Below are 24,127 nucleotides of genomic sequence, written 5' to 3' on the forward strand. Positions count from 1 at the left end.
GTCTGGGAACTGGATTGAGAAGGCAGATTCAGGAACATTCAGAGCCAAGCATGGCACTGGAGAAAGGCGAGCTCACCCAGAGAGCCAGCCAAGCATGGGGTTTTGATCCTCTGATCCTCGTTTTGCTTTTTCTCCACTGATCTCCTGTTTCTGCAGAGGTTCTGTGATGTTGAGTTACTGCTTTCACTCCCTAGAAGATGCTACTTTAGCATCTTAGACTGTCCTCATTAAGCATCCCAGGTAAAAGAGAGAACTAAAAGCAGGAGACGAGAACCCCTGTCTTTGTCCTATTAGCACAATTGGAATTGGCGCAGGGCTCTGTTTCCGCATATCCAGGGCTCTCTCTGATGGACGACCATGTTGACACAGAGTTGTGGTCAGATCCAGCCCAGGGTCTGTGCCCTCAGCACTTCAGATTCAGTCCTATTGCCTGGAGAAAGTTGCCTCGGGAAAATTCAGAGGCAACACTCTTGAGAGCAGTTACCTTTGACATGATTCAATGGAAATTTGCAGTCTACAGAAACATCGATTAGAACGTGTCTTTGAAAATATGTGTTGAAATACACACAACAGAGGTCCTGCTTGAAAAGTGCTAATTCCAGAGGCTGGTTTCTTCCTCAATGACCTTTTCTTGTTGAGACCTGTAACAAAATGCATCCCCGTCTTCTCCATGGCAAAATGTTGTTGGGTTCAGTTATTGCATAAGATGGCCTTAGCATGTCTTTTCTCCCACGAGAGCAGACATTAAAATGAGAAAGTTTAACCTTTTCCACCTATTCTAAGTGATAGTAGACACAGATGATTAAATCTAAGGAATGCTTTCTATGGGGTCTCCTCTCCAGGTGTTTGAACAGTGGCTCCCCACCTCCTGCTCTGTCCATACAGGGACCGTCCAGGCCCTGCCTGACCCGCTCCCACACCCTCAGGACTGTCTCTTCCTATCAGCTCCTTGTTCTCTGGGCTCTTCCCCAACTGGCATCCTGGGTCTTCCAAGCCCATACACCAGGCCTTTTCCCCCTAGGAGAACAGGGTTCTGCAGCTGTCCAAAGCCTGCACCCTGAGGGAGAACCACCCGTACTCCAACAAGCCACTGTTCATCCTGGGGATGAGCACCCCCACCTCCCTCTGGTCTTTCCCTCAAATAGCACCTTTATATTGACTCCACTGTGACCTATTTTAGGTTACAGCTTCCAGCACTCTCTACCTCTTACCTACTTTGTGTTTTTATTAGAGCACTAAGCATCCTCTAACACACTTATTTTTATTTTTTTTAAATCTGTCTCCCCTGACTAGACAATCAATCCCACAAGAACAGGTATTTTGTATGTGTTTTTTCCTCCTCCTGACAGATCCTCAGCACTAGAACATCACACTTGGCACATGATGGGATTTGTGATAAATATGTGCTGAATGCTTTATTTTTTAGGGGAAAAATAACTTTTCTAAAATGATTGTGACCATTTAACTATATAAATATGTGTGTGTGTGTGTGTACCTCATGCTATATATTTATTATATACAGTAGCTACATACATGCCATATATTATAGTTGTACATAACATGATTATATATACGAAGATGCTGATTTCAATGTTTAAGCATAATAATAATTTTTGGCCTTCAAGAAAAGTCTTTTGTAGTGACATGCCTGCCCTGGATTTATTCCTAGCACTCCAATACAGTGAGATACAGAAATGCACAAAGAGAAGACAGCGAAATAAAGATGATTCAGGAAAAAAAGGAGCAAGCGGAGATGAAAAGGTACGGCGCACTACAGTGATCCATGGCCGTCACTTTAGCGCCGACACATGCCCTTCACCGTCCTCTCCCTATGTCCCCTCCAGGAAAGTGCAGGAAGAGGAGCTGAGAGAGAACCACCCGTACTTCGACAAGCCGCTGTTCATCGTGGGGCGCGAGCACAGGTTCAGGAACCTGTGCCGCGTGGTGGTCCGCGCCCGCTTCAACGCGTGAGTACACTGTTCCAGCCAGGTGTGTGGCCTGGGTCTCGGGAACAGCAGGGGTGTTGTCACAGGAGGAGAAGAGACTTGTAATCCTAATGGGGTCACCAAATAAACTGTGGGCTAATTAATCACGCTGCTCCTCTTTGCCCAGCGCCTGACTGGGTGGCAAGCAAAGGTTGCGAGTAGTTAGCATTTGTAGGAAGCTCACTTTGATAAAGCCCTTGACAGCCATTTTTATTTGTGCCTTTTCACAGTTGTCCAAGACATTTAGATCAATGTTATTAACTCTGGGTCTTATTTTGAAAATGCTGAAACAAAGGGAGATTCACAGATGGGGGGTCGTTGTCCACATCTTTTGTCAGACTTGGAGTTTCTTGGTGATCAAAATATACCAACCAGTTTATTCTAGGATAATGTAAAATAGAAAGTTAACGAGTACTTCCATTACCAATTGTTATGAGAAGAAAACCCACTGGCCATGGCCTCAACCCCACCAACTGGGAGAAAAGGAGAAGAGATGCTATCAGGAGGGTAAAAGCGAACAGCACTGTATTTGTGGAGCCCTAAGCCAAGTTGCTCAGGCAGCCAATGCATAAAATGAATCTTTGTCAGTAAATATCCTGAAGACATTAAGAACTCTGCAGAAAGCTTTCCCCGTGCCATCATTTGAGGAAACTGACCACCTTTATTGGCAATCAGCAGCATATAATGCTTATTCTCTGTTATAGACTGAATTATTACTCCCCCAAATCCACATGTTAGAGTCCCAATCTCCAGTACCTCAGAATGTTTTTATTTGGAGATAGGAAATTTAAAGAGGAATAAAGTTAAAATGAGGTCATAAGGTGGGTCCCAATCCAATATGACTAGTTTCCTTATTCTAAGAGGAAGTCTGGACATGGGCCCAGGTGGAGGAGGATCATGTGAAGCCATGAAGGAGAAGATGACTACTGTAGGTCCAGGGTGCAATTCCCGAACAGATCCTGCCCTCATTGCCCTTGGGAGAAACCAACCCTCCTGACGCCTTGATCTTGAATTCCCAGCCTCTGGAACAATGAGAAAATGCATTTCTTGATTTCTTAGGAATTGCTTAAGCCACCCAGTGTGCGGTGCCTTGTTACACAGCTCTAGGAAACCAACACACACTACCCCAACACATCAGGGCTGGAGACCTCAGGGACCTCCTCATAGCGGGAAATGGAGGTTTGGTCTCAAGGACGTGGACTCATTGCCACTTCATGGTTCTTTCTGACATTCTAGAAAGACATTCACAATTTAAAGCATCTGAGTAAAAATCACTAAAACTCCCCTGAGTTTCCACAGAGTAAAGGAAGAAGATGGCAATGTAGGCGTTGCTTTGATGAGAGCCGGGTGGGTTTTTCATCTTGAATTATCCTGTTGGCAGCAAACACGTTAACATCTAATTGCTAATTCTCCACCTCATTGAGTGTGATGCACATTCTCCTTTGTCAGCAGCGCAGATGAATAGACTGACAAAGTCTCAATTGTAATTGGGAACACGCACACAAAGACCATCAGCCTTCCTAAAAGTCAGTTAGAAATCCCCCTCCCAGGAAATTCTATATGAATTATTCCACAAGATCACAGTTAAAATCAGGGTGGAGAACGCTTGTCTAATTTATAGAGTATCTAACTAAATAATTATAAAGAACATTCTTGAACAACTAAAGCAAAGATTTTAAGTGAGCATTTTAAAATGGAAGTCAAAATTTAATTTTGTAATACTCAGAAATTTTTTTTATCAAGTCTCCAATCCTAAAATCAAGTACTCTGAGAAATGTAAGATTTTACTTTCATAAGCTTCAATAGCAAATTTGTTGATGTTTTCAATTTAATGTTCTGTTTCTTCAGAAGTCACATGCAGTTAACATGTTTTATAAAGGGCATTTTAGGAGATTTTAAATAGAGGAGATGTTTGTAAATACCATGCTGCCAAGTTGTAGCATGCTTGCTATGTAGCAGAATTTCATATGCTTGTTCTCTCTTACAGATCCAAAACCGACCCTGTCACAGGAGCTGTGAAAAACACAAAGTACCACCAACTTTAGTAAGTTCCATTTTCCATGTACATTTGAAGTTTTCCTGAGTTATTTTATGCCACATGAAAAAAAATAGAAATTCTCTTTTATTTTCTTGCTAGAATGACATTGATAAGTGGGGACTTATTTTTTTAAATGCCAGTCATGTTAATAATCACAGAAGCCATTGTCTCTGAATCTTGGCAGCCTGTTCTGGAGCATTTGTGTTGTTTCTCAATTCTGTTTGGCCTTTGACAGTGATTTGCTGGGACTGGTCACTTACCTGGACTGGGTCATGATCATCGTAACCATCTGCTCTTGCATTTCCATGATGTTCGAATCCCCCTTTCGAAGGGTCATGCACGCACCTACTTTGCAGGTACTGCTACTAAATCTCAGCTCGCAGCTAGGTGGTAAAACATTGACCTGCAATTTTTCTGCTCATTGTGACCTAACTGCATCTTGGCCATTTCAGATTGCTGAGTATGTATTTGTGATATTCATGAGCATTGAGCTTAATCTGAAGATTATGGCAGATGGCTTGTTTTTCACTCCAACTGCTGTCATCAGGGACTTTGGTGGTGTAATGGACATATTTATTTATCTCGTAAGTTTTTGCTTTTTCCTAAATGTAAAATGTAGTGGTTTTGTAAAGATCTCCTGCATTTCATGGTGCAAAGATGAGATGTGTGAGGTCTAGTTGCCATAACGGATTCTTAAATGGATTATAGAATAGTCCATTAATATGCAAATAAGATGCATGCATTTACTATCTAAATTAAAAACCATTAAAATATTTGTGGATAGTTGCATTGTTAAAATAAATCAACCACAATTTTATGTATGAATGTGACATACGTTAATAAGGTCTAAAATGGCAAATCTCATTTATATCTCACAATTCATGTGGCTCCTATAATACAGAAAAGTTTGCATCATATAAATCATGTTGTTAATTAATGAGCCCCTTGTTATTAAAAGCAAACTGAAGTCATTTGAGTTGGGACTCTTGTCTGGAATACTGGGCCATGACAGGTGCCTCCTCAATGATCAGTTAAACTGAATCCACTTGAATCACAAGTGGATTCAAAGAAATTTTATTTTTCTTCCTACACAAGAAGCCATGAAATCAATGTCTTTGCAGGAACAAGAACTGTGACCAGTAACAGGTAGCATGTTGTGATCGTTAATAAAATACTAGTAACCTTGTTAAAAATGAATTTGGATCATGTTAGGTCAGCAGAACCCCCAGTGCGATAAGTTAGAAAGAGCAGGATGCACCGAGGTACACACACAGAAAGCACCCCCATGCATTTCTATATACCTGTGATGGCTCCTTGGAGACCTCTAACAGGCCCAGATTGGGCTCGCTGTTTAAAATCAGCTGGCTGCACACACACCTTTGAGTGCTTGTGGCATATCACTCATGGAATCCTTGCTAAATAAAAAGTCGGGGCCACATGGCTCTCAGAAAACGTGGACAGTAGAGGATCAATTGCCTAAGTCCCAGAGGTTGTTCTTTCCCTGTAGGTGAGCTTGATATTTCTTTGTTGGATGCCTCAAAATGTGCCCGCTGAGTCAGGAGCTCAGCTGCTAATGGTTCTTCGGTGCCTGAGGCCTCTGCGGATATTCAAACTGGTGCCCCAGATGAGGAAAGTTGTTCGAGAGCTTTTCAGCGGCTTCAAGGAAATCTTCTTGGTATGTTAGAGCTGCTTTTTGCTTCCAGTTCGCCAGTCTAACTCTGCCATGTTGCTGATGGGGGGAAAAGTGAGTCTTGCCAATGAAAGTCAAGTCTATGGTTCTGTTCATTGCCAAGGGGTTGTAAAGGCAACAGCAAAACAAGATACACAAGCAGAAACTGTGCCATGAATGCTTCTGTTCTGTCAATTTAGTTAATTCAATGAACATTTTTAGTAAACCAAAGAGAAACACTCTGGAAAGTATAACAAATGGCAGATCCAAAATGGTAGCATCCACTAACCCCTTAATCCTTAAATTGACTTTAATTTCTACTCTGGGTTTTAGTTTTCCCATCTAGAAATTAAGAATAAGAAGATTCCACCTCTCTAGTTCATAAACATTAATGAATGTAGGCATATAATTTTATCCTATGTGTCCCCTTAAAGCACATGGCATAGAATTTGTCTCTAGATCCTGGGAGTGTTAATGTAAAACAACTTTAAAAAAATATAACACACAGGTATGCCATGCTTTAAGAAACCCCTGTATAAAGTGAAGAATACTCACCAATGTGATCATAGGGGGAACATTCTTTTTAATTAGGCAAATATTGCTTTAGGGACTTCTTAGAACAGAGCTGGAGATAAAATGAGAAGTAAGAGACCCATTACCCGCAATCTGTTGCAGAAAGATCTTTGCCTTCCAAAAAGAATGATCAAGAGCTCTTTTTATCATGGATGAGTGCTGCTTGTGCATGAAAAACATGAATTGATTTACATAAGCTCATTTGTATCTTGCTTTCTAGAAGCATACCTATGGTGGGAGATCATCTGTAGTTGTATTTGATTTGAAAGTATTTTAAAGATAGACTGTGATGTTACTAGGGGCATATAATTGTGTGTGTGTGTGTGTGTGCGCGCGCGCGCGCGCCCGAGCACGTGCGCTTAAAAGTTCTTATTTATTTTCTTTGCACAAAGCCATAAAGCTGTGGCTTTTTACACAGTGGCCGTGAAGGGAAACAGATCTCACCTGTTGGTATATGAATCTTTTGACCTCTGATGGAGTTCAGAAGGGAATCTAGTTTGCACCTGTCTGCTGAGGAGGCTTCTGTGCAGCTGTAGATTACCTAGGGAGCTTGTCAGCAGAACAGGTCCATGGTTTCTCCCGTTTTGCCCTTTGCCACTTTTCTCTGCTGAGACCCGAGGATCCGGCCAGCAGAGGGAGCACGAGTTGATGAACAGATCTGCTTCCCAGGACTGAATTATCCTGCATCCTCAGGGCACAACTCCCTCATGCCTACAGGAAAAGGAAGCCACTGTCTCTCCAATTTATGCTCTGCCAAGAAGGATATGAACCCATTAATTGGGCACATTGGAGTTATTCAAACATTTTTCTTTGTTTCATTAAATAAAATATATCAAAGTGATGATTTTCAAGTCAGAAAAGCCCAATCATCTTTAAAAACCTCTGCCCCAGCTTCTTACATGAAAGTCACATGTTTTTATTTTTAAGATTAATATTATATTATTACATAATTTCCTTCTGTTCACATTTCAGTAAGTTAATTGAATGACCTATGGTGGAGAAATGGAACGATATTATCCAAACCCAGGAATTTTACACAATGTGATCTAGAAAGTTCTGTTTATATCACTATTTGAACCAAACTAAAAGTTTAATTTTTACCACGAGGTTTGATATTTCATCAATTTCTTTCAGGTCTCCATACTCTTGCTGACATTAATGCTTGTTTTTGCAAGCTTTGGAGTTCAGCTTTTTGCTGGAAAGCTAGCCAAGTGCAACGATCCCAACATTATCAGAAGGGTAAGATGCTCTTCTCTGAACTTTGAAATAAAAGTGAAGGTAGCTTTCCCTGCCTTGGAAAGCATGTGGAATCAGTGGCTCTAGGGCTGCTTAGAGATTCCCCCTGATAAAACTGAGAATTCTCTCCTTGAACCTGCAGTATATCTCTGCTGGCTGGTAAAGGTTCGTATGATTAAATGCACATCTCAGAAAATTCTGCTCCTCCCTTCTATTCCTGCATCTATTCACTGCTGATGTCTTGCCCACAGTCACTCGAGACTCCTGGTGTTTATAGCTGAGAACCTCAGGAACTTTCCTTTTAGGTCTTACCTAACATGAACCTGTTGACACCCATATCAGCAAACAGCCCCCCTGCAAAAATAGGCCCGAGGAAAGTCCCTCCCACACCCTTTTCCCACTCTCAGCATTTGGAAGCAGCTTCACTCAGCTCTTAGCTGCCCAGAAGCTCCCCTTCATGACAGCCAGCAAGGACCCCACCTAGGACCCAAACCTGAATTCCTTCCCTGTAGCATCTCCTGCTTGTTCAGTGGGTGTGAGTAAGAGGAAGTTGGCTTCAGTAACAGCCCCAGTGTTTCCGCACCTCCAACGTTATGACATGCAGGTCCTGCATCTTGGGCATGTTGGCCAGTTAACCTCCAAATGACCACTCAGGGACTCCGGGTCCTTCTGTCTGGTGTATCCACCCTTTGCTTTTCTCTAGGGTCTTCTAAGTTTAGGTGGGAGACTAGAATGAGAAACAGTTCTACCACAAATTGATGCAGGCAAAGCCTGCCAGTGGCACATATCACTTCAACTCGCTTTCCCCGGGAAAGAACAATGACCCTGCCATACTGGAAAGGAGGCTGGGAAAGGCGAGGAAAAAGGGACACAGTCTGGTTAATAATTAGCTAATTTCTGCTGTACCATCCAGATTACAAATAAATAATGAAGTCAATAATTAATGAAGTAAACCAAGTGCTGCTGATGCATAAACTAACAAAATATTTTCATCTTCCTTCCAAATACAGTAATATCTTAATTCCATTAAAATGTGTATCTCCAGAATGCCTAAAAGAATTGAACTACAACATAATATATATTTCTAGCAACAGCTAGATTTCATATTATAAAATCCACAAAGTATTAGTTCTGTTATACAGAAAAATCTTTGTTCATTCAAGTACATTGTGAATTATATTAGTATTAGGACTTTAGAAGTGCAAGACTTGGAGAAAAGTTCCAGAAATTTCCACATACCTGAGAAGGCATCAAGGAACATGGTATGAAGGTCATGATGTACCCAACCAACAAATGAAGGAAGTAATAAAGCGTTGATGCCTTCGTCCACGAGCTTGTGTAAGGCAGAAGTTATTTTAGACTCATACTGAATAGAGGCCAGAAAGATAATAACAGCATTTCAAGATGAAGCCTCCTAGGAATCCTAGATGACTCAGCTATTAATGATGGTCTAAGAGCGTGGTGACGTCACATCATGTGCTTACACCCAGGCCAGGCTAGAGAGGGAAGGCTCCTGTGGGGGGTAGGGAACACACAGTGAGGTCTGGAGACGGTGCAGAAGGAAGGCCGAGGCAGACAGACAGCCATCCAGAGCACCATGCTGGAACATGGAAACTGGCACAGCGAGAAGAGCTCTGGGTCTCTCTGTTCCTCTAATCCCAGTACACGAGACCAAGGCCAACCATGTCATGCAGAGGACATCAGTCCTATCTCAGAGTCTCAGACCAGCTCTCTAAAACAAAAGACAAACTCAGCCATGAATGGAGACTAGATTCACCAACATTTGGCTCTCACAGCTCATGTTCAAAGGCAAAGAGGCTTGACTTGTCGGGCCGTTTTCCAACGGGGCGAACACATTATTTACTCGTATCTGCTTGAAGACTTCCATCCTTTGCACATTTTCTTAAACCTGGGCAAAGATATCTTGAAATCAACATAGATAGAGATATGGAACCCAAAGCTTAGTCACCAGACCACTGTAAACCAAATCGGATGCCACCATTTTACAAATAGATATTAAATATCAGTTATGTCCAAGGGAACAAGAGAGGTGAAATGAAGAACTGGAAAGAGGAGGAGGTGACTGTCTAATTTTTTAGACAGCACTTTCTGTCCAATCAGAATGTGTGTTTCATGTTCTAGCAACTGTAACATAGTCAGCAGTCAAAAGAGCATCGAGAAGCCAAAACAGCATCCCACCTGATTCCCTACAGAAAGCTGAACCTCCCCAGGAAACTGTACTGGGAAGAAGGGAGGATTCAAGATGGCCAGGGCAGTTCCTCCCAAGCAGAGCAAGCAGGATGAGGAAAGACACCAAGCAGGCAAAGAAGAGTCAGGTGCAGAGGTGAGACAAAAGGAGGGAAGCAGCCTTGGAATCAGATTCCAGATCCAAATCCGACTTTAGTTGATGGGATGGCTCAGTTCAGTGACTTCATCCCTGTGAATCTACTTCCCTCTCTATCACGTGTCTCACCCAGCAACGTTTTGAAGACAGATTAGTTCACTTTTGGAGAGAGCCTCACCCAGCCCCCAGTAGTCAGTGATAAACTTCACTTCCCTCCCATGTGGAAAGGACTGAAAAACACAGCCAGAAATCTGAGTCTGGGAAAGACCCTCAAGACTCTGAATACCAGACTTGGGGGTCCCAAGAGGAAGATTTCTTTGATGAGAAATGAGAAGCCTTAAAAGGTTTTTGGGAAGAAGAATCAGATACTTCTTAATGCTCATGAAGCACAAAGCTTTGTCCTTAGTACTGTTTTGATTACCTGCATTCTACTAATAAGGAAAACAGGTATAAACTGATTAATAACTTGTAGAAGGTCACCTACCCAGTAAGTGGGGAAGCTGGGATTCCTGTCCAGGCAGCCTGGGCCCATGTGCTGTGCGTTAACCAGGGTACCAGGCAGCCTCATGCAATCAAAGGTGGGCGTTTGATTAATCAAGTATATCATGGGGCCTCTGTATGATACCCTGCAATACAGCCCTTCCAAATAGTGTTGTAGATGAAGAGATATGGTTATGAAAAGATAATTACAACATGTTTAACCAAAAAAACATATGAAAGGATAAAAACGGTATGATCTCATATATGCACAGGAAAAAAGATGGGAAGGATACACCCCAAAAAGTTAATTGTGTGTGTCTCTGGTAATTAGGGGTCAGTTTTCCTTTCTGGTACTACTCATCCTTTATAAGTAAAAGATATATTATTTGATTCATATGTGGTTTTTTTTTTAATGTTATTGGCAATCCAGACAGAGGTAATGTTGTCATTAGCTAAACTAGTTGAAATAGGAATGGAGACCTGGACTGTGAGGCACGAGAAGAAGCAGGACAACTCTGAGGTTTTCATTCTGACAGCTGATGGCATGTTGGTTCACAGACAGAGGGGACATTTCGTAGGGTCAAAGTTGACTTTAAACAGGTTAAAATTCTGTTGATATATTCAAGTGATGCTCAAGAATTTTACCAGATGCACCTCAAACCTAGATTGGGCTCAGAATATGATAATTATAGCCAAAGAGACAAAGATAACCAACCAAAGGGCAAGGAGACAGAAAATGAGTCAGAACTTCTAACTGGGTCAGGTGCAGTGGCACACACCTGTAATCCCAGTGGCTCGGGAGGCTGAGGCAGGAGGATCACAAGTTCAAAACCAGCCTCAGCAATTTAATGAGGCACTAAGCAACTCAGTGAGACCCTGTCTCTAAATAAAATACAAAATAGGGCTGAGGATGTAGTTCAGTGGTCAAGTGCCCCTGAGCTCAATCCCCAGTACCCCTCAAAAAAAAAAAAACCTTCTTACTGATGTTTTATGTTTGAATATTTTAAAAAGGCTTTATTGGGAAATAATTCACATGCTATACAATCCATCCCCTTCAAGTATACAGTTCAGTGGCTTTTAGCATATTCAGAACTCTATAATCATCCAGTGGCCACTTTGGGAACATTTACATCTTTGAAAAAAATCTGGTATCAGTTAACTGTCACTCCCTATCCCTTTATCCCTCTATACTTCTAGCCCTAAATAACTACTAACTACTTTGTATCTCTGTAGAGTTCCCTGTTCTGGACTTTCATATGAGTGGAATCATACAATAGGTGCTCTTTTATGACTATCTATTTGATTTAGCCTACTATTTCCAAGGGTCATCCATATGTCTCATGTGCCAGTCAGTACTTTAGCCCTTTCTGTGGCTACATAATATTCCACGATTTGAATATACCATTTTATTTATCTATTTTTCCAATGATGGAAGTTTGAGTTGTTTCCACCATTTAACTATTATGAGTATTTACAATTTAACATTCAGATACAAGTTTCTCTGTTGACATACATTTATCGTGTTTCTTGGATAGATAAATACCTAGGAGTAGAATCATTAAGTTATATGGTGTAATAGTCTTATTATTTCCATTGCTATAACAAAATACCTGAAGCTGGGTATTTTGTAATGAAAAGGGGTATGTTTAACTTACAGTTTTGGTGGCTGAAAGTCCAAGATTGCGTGGCCCCATCTGTTCAACTTCTAGTAAAGAGGCCCCCCTGGCTATATTTTACATGATGGCAGATAGCATCATTGTGGGCGTAAGAGCAAGAGGGAGGGATCACACAGTGATATAGGAACCCAAATACCAGGGACTCTAAGAAAGTCACCTCTTCTAAGAGAAGCACCCCCACTAACCAAATCACCCCCAATGGGCTCACTCTTAAAAAAGATTCCACCACCTCCTACATCCGTGGGCCAAGCTGCCAGCACATGACACTAGGAAACATAGTCAAACCATGTCCAAACCATGGAGTGGGCATGTGGTTACTCCATGCTTAGATGTTTGAGGAACTGCCAGACTGTTCTCCAAAGGGGTTATGCCATTCTGCCTCTCTCCTCAGTGGTGTATGGGGTTCCAGGTCTGGGACTCCCATTTCTCCACATCCCTGCCAGCACTGGCTGTTTTTTGACTTTTTTTAAATTTATTTATAAATATTTATTTTTTGGTTAGACACAATACCTTTATTTTGTTTATTTATTTTTATGTGGTGCTGAGGATCGAACCCAGGGCCTCACGCATGCTAGGCGAGCACTCTACCGCTGAGCCACAACCCCAGCCCTATTTGACTTTTTATGATGGCTTCTCGGTGCCTGTGGAAAGGCGTCTCATGTTGGCCTTGACCTGCAACGTCCCTGATGGCTGATGGTGCCGAGCACCTTTTCCTGCTTACTGGCCCTTTGTAGATCTTCCTGGGAGAAATGCTGTTCTGGCCCTTTGCCCACTTGGTAGTATTTCCAGCACCTCCTTCCCCTGCCTGTCTCCGTGGTCTTTGTCGCTGTTTTCTGGACAGCTGTCCTCATCACTGCTGTTGGATAGAGACCTTTGCTGCCTATGTGAGAAAACGTTTCCTGTCTCTTACCTTCTCTGAGTTCTCTGTCTCACTAGGCTCCCTACCTCCTTTGTTTTTCCTACTCTAGGAGGATTGTAACGGCATATTCAGAATCAATGTAAGCGTGTCCAAGAACTTAAATTTAAAATTGAGACCTGGAGAGAAAAAACCTGGATTCTGGGTGCCCCGTGTTTGGTAAGCATATCAGAAAAATATCTTGAAGCTGACTATGTTTCTTGGTATGAGGACTTAAAACTGTATAATATGCCATGAAACTAAAAGTCACTCTGCTAGAGACTTTGAAATAATGAAAACTAATCAAATACCACCTTACTATTTTCCCAACACTTTAAAAGTATGTATCTGAATTCAAATGGTTTTCAAAGTTAATGAGGCTTCAAAACAAAGATTTTTCTATCACATCGAATGTAAATTCATTCCGAGTTTAAATCTTTAAGGGAAGATCTGATGTCCTTATAACACTGGTGAGAACTCTAAATCATAAAGCCATTGCAATTTTAAAACCCACTTATACTGATGGATTTCTGTGATTGAAACACTGGAGAGGAATAATCAGTAACAAAGTTAATTATATCTAATTCTCTCTTTAAAAATTATTTTTCTTCAAAATGAGTTTACAAAGTATTTACATCAAAGCTGGAGGTACCAAGCACCTGCAGGAAGTACTGAGTGTCTTCTTTCTCCGCCATCTTACTAATGACTGTGAATGTAGTCCCTCTGCCTCATTGATGAGCCAAGTGTTCCATTAACTTCATTTGTCCCCTTAGTTTTTTTAAATTTCTTTTTCTTAACGTCTTAGAATAAGGAGTGAACCACAGGAACTCTGCTCCTGTCACGATGATGTGCTCTCAACGTCAAAGCTCTTTAAGAGGAACGGCACTTCACCCAGCTGTAGCCTAGGACTCATTGTCACCTCACTGTGGCATTTCTCTACTATGAAATCCACATTTATAAACAATTCAATATAATTTATATTGGGGTTTTATTTTTTTAAATACCCAAGAAGTGTGGGGAAAAAGAGATTCATTTTGGATGTGTGGGGCTTGAGCAGGAGTAGAGAGGAATATAACCCACAGGGATCTCCTTATTCCAGTGTGCGCAGTCTAATTTGCATTAAAATAGAAAAACTAAAGCATAGAAAGTGCATTTGGTGAGATAAAAGTTTGTCAGACCGTAAATAACTTATTTATATCAGGACATAAAATGGGGATTCTTTTCCTTGCTGTTTTATATTTGGACTAAAACCTCCCAGCTGAGGCCAAGGGGGATGAAGCATTCTTATGTTCTAAAGAGAGCGGCTAGACCCATCCAGCAAAAAAGACGAAGACGTTTTCTCACTCCATCACCCAGCATTAGTCTATGTGACCAAAAACTCTGCTTTCATGGAGAACATCAGGGGGTAGATGAGGTCAAGGTAGAGCACCGTGGCGTTCCTGCCTTTGACCCTGGGGAAAGGTCCAGGTGCTCCCGTCCCTGGCTGAGGGAGGTCCTGAAGGAGGACATCCATACCAGAGCTTGGCCAGGCAGGGGGAGGCTCCGTGGGCGAGCTGCTCTTCACCTCCTGGCAGAGGAGGGTTATCTAGTCTTCCTGGAGGACCACATAGTGGTCGCCTAGGCCACTAGGTCTGAGCCACCTTGAAAGGAACCCTGCTGCAGAGGGCATCCCCATCCAAAGAGGCCTGTGTGCAAGAGCAGATCAGGACACCTGGAGCCCGGGCCCCGCCAGCAGGGAAGGTGCAGTGGTTGCTCTTGTGGTAAACTATGGTGCATTCATAGAAAACTGGAGGTAGACCAACAGACCAGGCAACAGCTGCCATTGAAAGGGAGGTTCTTACTCACAGTTCCAAGAGGAGGGAGCAGGCCACAACATGGGGGACCGGGGAGTGCCAGGGTTGGTCACAAGGCAGAAGAAGAACTACAGAAGGCCTGAACCAGGGTTTCATGGTGGGGAAGAGGGAGGCGAGGCGAGAGACTTGGACTGGCTAGCTTGAATCATTTCTGTAGGCTCCAAGACAAAGGGGCTGTCCCTAGCCGGCTGGTCCTGGGGGGTTAGGGCAGTGCTCTAGAGGTGAAAGCTGAAGAAAGGAGGTGGTTGGGATATGGACTCCAGGTTGGGTATTTTGTATTTGAAAACTACACCAAAGGAGAAGGATCCTTTAGGGTCATCTTAAAACATGACTGGTCTCATGGCCGAAAGTGACCAAAAACTTTGGGACCCTCCAAGATGTCCAGAGAGAAGCTGAAATGCACCACAAGGCAGTGTTCGGAGAAAAGCAAAACCTGCCCTAAGTTGTACCCTGTGGCATTCAGTCTGTCCCATAAAACCAGTTACAAGTATCTGAAAAATCAAATTTAACCAAAATGAAATATTTTATGTAATTTATTATTAGTGGTTTCAAGTTCAATGACGTTTTAAAAGCATAAACAAATAGAGGCACTTCCCTCAAACATCATCACAATTGCTTTTGTCCATTTTCCTGATATATTATGATTTGGATTAGTTGTAATGAAATAAAAATCTTTGCCCTAAAAATATGTCAAGTGTAACCATGATTTTTTTTTACATTTTTTCTTTTTAAATAATCCAATCTAGAGTTAGGAGCTAAAAAAATATTTTTATAATCTTTATATTGGCTAAATTATGATTAAGAAAATAACATAACTGGGAATAGCCCTAGAGGAATGCTTAGGTAATTATAATTAGGACATAAATATGCACAGTCTAATTCAGGAGATGGTCTGGTTTCTATATTTTCTCTTCAGATGAATAAGTTCATTTTCCTCTGAATCAGACTTGATGAGATAAAAATTGCCTCAGTAAGAAGTATTAAACACATCTTCTATTATAAATACTGTGTGTTTTATTTTAGGAAGAGGTCAGTATACAGGAAAATGGCCTAAATTAGAACAAAAACAACAAAGTGTTCAGTTCTGTGATAATGTACTTACCGAGTGCTAGAATCCACCAGGCTTTCCACTTGCCATGGATTCAGCTATGGATCAGTTAGAGCCCTCAACCCTTACAAGCTAGAAATCTGGAGGAGAACAGAACTGTGTGCAGGGAGGGTTCTCAAGACTTAGGTTTCTTAATTTCATGGAGTATCAGCCTCTGATACCTGCAGAAAGACAAAAGGTGCTGGGAATTGTACTCATGCAGGAGAAGCTCTTAACCCAGAGTATGAAGGACCAGGCAGAGAGGAGAAGTACTGGTAACTTTCTTTGTGGGCAGTATTGGAGGTTGAATCCAAGGCCTCCTACATGCTAGGCAAACTCATTACCGCTCCACTGTGCCCCCAGCCCGCATTGGCTAACTTTTAAAGGACAACAGTTGGAAATAGGCAGGGGAAAGAAAGACAGCAAAGGGCAGGTGGGAAGGAAGGATGAGGCCAAGCTCAGGCGCTTCCAGTGGAAGAAGCTCTGCTGCCAAAGCTCAAGGCAAAAGGAGAGTTGGTGCATTCTTAAAAGCACAAAAAGTTTCTGATTTCTTTAGGAAAGAAGGCTAGAATGCAGGCGACACAGGATACCATTTTGGAAAGTGTTGTTCCCTGGGTTTCCATATCCAAAGGCAGGGGCCAGGTGGCCTTCCCCATGTGCCCCATCTTCTCCAGAAGAGGAGTGACTGGCTCCCTTTATTGTGATTTAGGGGGCCTTGGAGCACTTTCCCCTGGGAAATCCAAAGATCAACCAGATTATGAGGTCAGAACCAATGTCTTTGTATTTTTTTAATTGGATAGGCAAGATTATAATCTTTTTTAAAAAATAACAGAAAAGATAATATTTAAGCAGCCTTCCAATTCAAGGAAGGGAAACAGGGAAGATAACAATAAGGATTAGGGTTGGGATCTATTTAATCTCTTTAGGTATTGTGGGTGAGCACACCTTTCCAATTTTGCTAGCATAAACAAAGCACAAATAAACAGTCATATAATTAAAACTGAAGAAGTCTTGTTTTTTAAAATATGATAAATCCTTTCAATTATTTAAGCCTATAATACTACATTTTATTTTTCATGGTTTAGCCTAAAAGTGTATTTTCAACATATTCTAACTTCTAAAGTATATGGAACATGAAACTGTTTAAGTTGCTGCAAATTTAGCTGAAAAAGCACTTTTTACATAAAGGAAATGGATGAGTAAGAAAGTTCAACATCAGATCTGAGAACTGGCTCACTTGGTTTTAAAAAGTCCTTATTCAAGCAAACTGCAGCATCTGTAGAATCTTTACAACTGCTATCTACTATAAAAGACCTGGTTAATTGAAACCCCACCACCACCCCAAGTAAGGTTGTTGGAAAAATTCAAAAGAATTTATATGTACTTTCATGCAGAAGAAAATATAAATCAGAAGTCCAAAATGTAAATTTCTTTTTTTTTTTGCTGTGATTAGGCTTCCTTTATTTTTTTTATTATTAGCATTTCAAAACATTACAAAGCTCTTGACATATCATATTTCATACATTTGATTCAAGCAGATCATGAACTCCCATTTTTACCCCGTATACATATTGCAGATTCACATCGGTTACACATCCACTTTTTTACATACTGCCATACTAGTGTCTGTTGTATTCTGCTGCCCTTCCTATCCTCTACTATCCCCCCTCCCCTCCCCTGCCCTCCCCTCCCATCTTCTCTCTCTACCCCCTCTACTGTAATTCATTTCTCTCTCTTGTTTTTTCCCCTTTCCCCTCACTTCCTCTTATATGTAATTTTGTATAACAATGAGGGTCTCCTTCCTTTACCATGCAATTTCCCTTCTCTCTCTCTTTCCCTCCCCCCTCTCGTCCCTGTTTAATGGTGATCTTCTTCTCATGCTCTTCCTCCCTATTCTGTTCTTAGTTGCTCTCCTTATATCAAAGTGTAAATTTCTTAGTGAAGCTTTTGCACTATATAGAAAACATCTCTGTCAATCATCCTTAAACCCTAAAAGAGCAAGTCACTTTCATTTTATGCTTTCTTACTAGATATTCATCTATTCAGTATTCTAAAAAAAAACAACAACAAAAACTTATAAAGGTAAATCTCATGACTGTTTCTATAGTTTAAAAAACATAAAGAATTGTAACAAAATCTGAGCCAGATTCCCCTCAGAGTATGCCTTTCATGAGGGTTCAATTCTGATAAACGAAAAAGTAGGGAAAGTAATTAAAATTATGATGTAGATAGGCTCCAGGAGACCTTCCCAACTCAGCAGTCCAGAGCCGATTTATCGTCAAATTCAGATTCAGCAAGGGTAGTGATAGTGCCTGGTTTTCAAGTGTGCAGTTGTTGAAACCTTTATTTAAAATACCCTCTAATAAGAAAGAAAAGGAAAAAATTAAAGTTTTTTTCTGTTTATAACCACAACAAAAGTTAGCTAAACCCACAATAATGAAAGAAGATGCAATATAGTAAAAGGGATCACTTTTTAATTGAGAAGGAAAAAAGTATAACTTGTGTCAAAAAACAAGGAAGGAGATAGCCCATCCCCCAAACAAAATAAATAATAATGTGGCCCAAGTGTTTTGGAAATTAGCAATCCACTGCAGGTAGAGAGCGCAAACTGTGAATTGGGCATCACGAGAAGGTCTACTGAGACTTCTCAGAGTTAATGAGAGGAAAAATCCAACCAGGAGGGAGTAGCCTGACGCATACACACAACCCTCAGCCTCTGGAATCAATAGCCCCTCAACACCTCTGTATGTTAAGGCACAAAGTGAAGTTAAGTAACCAAATTCTGCTCTTCTTACACTTTCTTTTAATAGAGCCAATTGTAATTTATACCTTTAGAATTTTCAATGATAAAACTCTCAAAATTCACATCCAGAGTCTGATGCCCCTTTGTGCAAATCTATAAAATCTCATTTTCAGAAAGTTCCTCCATGTCGTCAGTACAGAGGCAGCAGGCTGGATCTAGAGCTGTTGTGTCCTTTGCTTTAAATTGAGGCCAGCTGATGAATCTAATAAGTTGTTAACACATAACAACACACAGGACAGCCAACGAATCCCAGGTACCCCAATCTTCCCCAAAGCTGAAGACACCCTATATTAGGGATTAGAAAGAGTTATAGGCATTTGCTGTAAAATGTCCCTTTTTCCTTGGAATTTTACAGAACTGTTCCTCTTTCTGAATTGCAGGGCAAATCCTCGGAACTTTAATTTCGACAATGTGGGGAATGCTATGCTGGCATTGTTTGAAGTTCTCTCCTTGAAAGGCTGGGTAGAAGTGAGGGACGTTATTATTCATCGCGTGGGGCCGGTGAGCAAGCACATCGAATCTTTTGAACATTTCCAGAGTGGCTTTGATTTGCTTTGATGAATAACCATATTTTTCATTTATGCAGATCCATGGAATCTATATTCATGTTTTTGTTTTCCTGGGTTGCATGATTGGACTGACACTTTTTGTTGGAGTAGTTATTGCTAATTTTAATGAAAACAAGGTAAGAATCCTTGGATGACTACCACAGGCTTTATTCTTTACTTGCCCCCCACTTTGAACTGTTTTTTTCCCCCTCACCACAGCATGAAGTAGCATTAAACTGTAATGTGACTGGTGGAAATAATCTGTATAACTATTTTACAAAGTACCTCATCACTGCCTTTCAGGCACATTATTTAGAAGTACAATTCTCTTGCTAAATTTACCCTCTTGGCAACAGTGTCATTAATTTCCCCACAATTGAGAAGCGCATCTCCTATTGTTTGGATTGAAAGGATGTACAGCAAGTTATTAAAATACAGTAGCTGAAAGTGGGGAGCTGATTTCAGCTAATATCATTTCACAAAATGTAAATTGCAGTCTCCTTTGTCACTCAGTAGGTGGATTTGGAATTCTGATGGGCTAGGGATGTGCCATACAAATTTTTAAATTCTACTTCAAAGAACACAAAGAAGATTTTCTAATTTCAAGTAAACTTTACATACTTCACAAACCCCAGGTAACATGCTGAGTTCTCAACAGCTCTGATGATCAGTACAAGACTCACAAATGGGAAAACAACAATGTACAATGTAGTTTCCTATCAATAAATGAGTTGGGAGGAACATTCCGTTAGCGCTCGGAGGAGAGGTGCTTGTTCTTCTGAGCATGGCTGATGAGCTTTCCATTATGGAAAAACAATTTTTGGAATCACAATAATCAAAATACACTCATTGTTGAGCCCTTCATCTATACTGAGATTTCATACATGCCACTGTCAGTTCTCACAACTCCATGCACGGTAGAAGAAAAAACAATAACTTTGGGATTTATAGAGAGCAGAAAATTGGGACCAGAAGTCAAATTTGGTGCCCATTACTACAGAGTCTGTGATTCTTCAAATGCAAAAGTGTAAAACCTGCCCCCCAAAGCTAGATTTGTCTGCACAGCTCCGTGCTGTTCGATGTCATCCATGGCTAGGACTGGTTCTCTTACATTCACATCAGAGGTCTTTGGTTTGTGTAGCTTTACCTAGGACCCAATCATTCAGTGTCCCCAGGCTTAATACGCAGGGAACGGCTTACTCGGTCAATTGCTACCTTTGATGTGTGCTTAGTGAGTATGTCCCTTCATTCAGGCTTTCAAAGGGTGCCATTTGAAAATCCCTCCTTTGGGTCCCAATGTTATTTCACCTAAAGAAACATGGAATCATAAAGTTAGAAAGAACAGTAGTGATCAGGTCACCTGGCCCCTCTATCTTACCTTCTAACATGTTGAGTTTCTCTGAGCCCTATGGTGCATTCATAGTTTGATACCAAGCATAAAGAAGAAGGAGGAGCTCTTCCAGCCATGTGGTGGAGCAGACACTGGGAATTCCAGAATGTGAGCAGAAGTGAATCAGCCCATTAGCGGAGAGTGTAGGCACCAACAGCTCCGAACAACACATGAGCTCTGCGCAGGCTCCTGACTACATGAGGATTGGGTTCTGTGGCAGCTCACAATTCAGCAATGTAAATGGAACAACATAAGATATTCAGTAACTGAAAACACATGTATAATTAATATAAGTCTTAAACTTGAGAAACTGAGAAATGGCCGCGCAAGCAGAATTACCAGCAGGTCCACTTCCACTGCTGTTCTTTATGTTCTGCCTCTGGGAGAGTGGTACATCAGCCCAAATAGGTGCTGAGGGAAAAAGGAATCTGAGAAGAAGTCATTTTACAGGACATTACAAAATTCACTAGTAACCTTAATATAGAAACTTATAATTTATGTGAACCTTTTCTGCAAGATTTTTAGAAGTTAGCGCCTAAGTGCTTATAGAACAACATTTACTCATTTATTATTCATTCACCAGATTTATTTGTGCATGTACTGGGTGGTAGACACCACTGGTCCCTGAAGACCTAGCAAACTAAACTGAACTGTAAACACAGAAATTTCCACCATCGGGAACACACATCTTAAAGGTCATACCAAAGGAATATAAATAGGCAGTATTTTTAGAGTTTGGAATTGTGTAAAAATAGGTCTTCCCTAGAAAATGGTAGTGTCTTTACAATGCTCCACATGTATTCCAATAATATGCCTTTATTTCTGATTTCCTTACCATGAGACCATGCATTTAATACACTTTTATTGACAATAACAAACTTTCAGAGATTCTTATGCATTAATGGGCAGATGAGAATTCCCTGTTTATTATTCTTTTGGATGCCTTTGAAATTTCACTTTTCAAAAAATTAGTTGTTTTGATCAACAAAAGAATAATGAAATCTATGTTTGTCTAGAGAACAAGTATTTGTTTGCAATTAATGAGAAAAGTGGTTTAGCAATACTAATATCAGGAAAAAAAATCACTTAAAACAAATGCCATGATTAGAAATAAGGGGGATAATTAATAATGACAAAAAATTAATTATCAGAAAGATATAGAATTCTTGCATCTCAAAATATATAAAGCAAAAGCTAACCAAATTCAAAAAGAAGCTAGCAAATCCAAAAGCATAATAAAAGTTATTAACATAGTTTTCTAGGAAACTCATAAATCAGATAAATGAAAGGACATGAGATTTGACACAATTAAAAATATTTTACTTGATGAAAATAAAAAGAGCCTTGATCCCAAAATTTGAGAATATGCATTATTTTCAAATACAAAATGAAAACTTTAGATGTCCAATTACCAATAATGACCAAAAAACATATAATGTATAGTATATGTTCTCTGTCACACAATAGAATAGTTTAAAAAAAGAACCCTCATAATTTAGAACTACTAGGACAACATCCCAAATTATTTATGAGTTATAGAATAAATCATAGTCCAAAACCACAAAACATTTAGAGATAAATTACTTTAAATATCTAAAAACATGCAAGAGCTGGGAATGGAGGCATATACCTGTAATCCCAGCAGCTCAGGAGACTGAGACAGGAGGATCACAAGTTCAAAGCCAGCCTCAGTAACTTAGTGAGACCCTGAGAAACATAGTGAGACTCTGTCTCAAAATAATAAATAAAAAGGGTTGGGGATGTGGCTCAGTGGTTAAGTACCCCTGTGTTCAATCCCCAGCACCAAAAAAAAACCCAAAAACAAAAAAACACAAGGTGTAGATAAAACAGTAGAGAGAAATTTATCACTTTAAGTGTATAATTAGAGAAAAAGTCAAAGTTTAAATATTCATATGTCAAGTACCTAAATCAACAAATTATAGTAACTACAAGGTAAAACTGAAGTGTAAGAAAAACAAGGTCATCAAGATTTTGACATTAATTAATGATATAGAAACTTCAATAGTTTCTATCAGGTTCAAGAATACAAAAGCTGGTTCTAGAAGAAAATTAAGTCCAAAAGCCTCCAGGAAGGTTGAGCAAGAACAAAAACATGGAGGAGGAAAGTGAGTAAACCACAGTAATGACAGCAACGGGGCGCTGGTGCGGTGACCCTGGGTCACATGTGTGCAGAATTGAAGCAGCGCCGCCCATCAGCCCAGAGGCAGGGGATCAGCGATACTATGCTGGGGGCTCCCACTGCTTCAGTGTAAGAATCCATCTGAGCTCCCCACCCCATGGCACCCTCTAAAATAATTTCAGATAAATTAAACATCTGGATAAGAAAAGCAAACTTTGAGCCACTTTTAATCCATGTAAGCATTTCTATTTGACCCCAGAGTAGTTGTGCTTTTTTAGACATCAGCCCTAAAGTAAGATCTATAAAGAAAAAAACTGTAAGTTGGATTCCATTAAAACTACAAAAATCTAAATGATATAAGCAAAATAAAATGCAAACCGAGGAAAAACTGTATTTACAACTCACATAACTGACAAAAAGATCCATAATATATAAAAAAATATATTTGGATTATTTATGATCCATAACTATGTTAGTCAGCGTTTTGCTGCTGTGTCCAAAATACCTGGCAAAAACAACTTAGAGGGGGAATGTTTATGCTGGCTCATGGTTTCAGAGGCTTAGTCTATGGTGTGCCGGCTCCATTGCCCTGGGCCTGAGAAATCATGGCGGAAGGGCTTGGTGGAGGAGTGCTGCTCCATTCATGCCAGCATGGAAGCAAAAAATAAAGCAGAGAGGAAGGGGCAAAGGGACGATCAATCCTTCCAGGGCACAACTCCAATGACCAACCTTCTGCAGCCATGCCCCACCTGCCTAGAGTTACCACCCATTTAAACTAGGACGGACCCATTCTATTAGAGCTCTCACCAATCATCTCACCTCTGAATATTCCTGCATTAACACAGGAGCTTTTGGGGACACCTCATATCCAAACTGTAACCATAATATATAGAGAATTTCTAGAAACATTTGGAGTAAGAAAATACAAAAATGAATAAGGAATATGAATGGCAATTCATATAGGAAGATGGAGGAATCGCCACTTATATACATAAAAATGCTTCATCTTGTTAGTATTAAAATTGAATTAGGCATATTTTATAGCCATCAAAATAACCAAATCAAAATTTCTAATAATGTCAAATATTGGCAAGAAAATAAGGAAAGGGAAACACATATATTGCTGATGGGAAAGTGTTTTGGTTATTTCTCTTTGAATAGCAACTTGACAATATCTGATCAATGTGATAATGTTTAAATTCCCAGATACCAATGATTGTCTAGATATTTACAGTGCAGACACTCACAGTGAGGCAGTAGCTATGTGTTACCTATAGCATTGATTATAGTCCATAAACCTACAGTGAGTAACTTCTGATATATTTGTGTAGAGGACCACTATATGACCTGATAAAATGAGCCAATTTGATCCAAGAATCCAGTTGTATGGAAAACATACAATAAATGAAG

At 40.4% G+C, this 24,127-nt stretch overlaps 1 protein-coding gene across 1 annotated transcript in view; it reads left to right on the top strand.

Moving 5' to 3' along the window:
* The window catches only part of NALCN (sodium leak channel, non-selective), a 288,158-nt gene that overhangs the window by 242,520 nt on the left and 21,511 nt on the right, over positions 1–24,127 (top strand). The window contains exons 20-29 of the mRNA XM_081302231.1: positions 1,670–1,761; positions 1,845–1,967; positions 3,973–4,029; positions 4,259–4,379; positions 4,476–4,607; positions 5,531–5,698; positions 7,400–7,504; positions 12,970–13,076; positions 19,020–19,140; positions 19,226–19,324. Of these exons, the coding sequence (XP_081158357.1) occupies positions 1,670–1,761; positions 1,845–1,967; positions 3,973–4,029; positions 4,259–4,379; positions 4,476–4,607; positions 5,531–5,698; positions 7,400–7,504; positions 12,970–13,076; positions 19,020–19,140; positions 19,226–19,324 (1,125 nt within the window). The remainder of the gene's footprint in view (positions 1–1,669; positions 1,762–1,844; positions 1,968–3,972; positions 4,030–4,258; positions 4,380–4,475; positions 4,608–5,530; positions 5,699–7,399; positions 7,505–12,969; positions 13,077–19,019; positions 19,141–19,225; positions 19,325–24,127) is intronic.

This window comes from Spermophilus citellus (assembly GCF_964194105.1).
Source record: "Spermophilus citellus genome assembly, chromosome: 1".
NCBI lineage: Eukaryota > Metazoa > Chordata > Mammalia > Rodentia > Sciuridae > Spermophilus > Spermophilus citellus.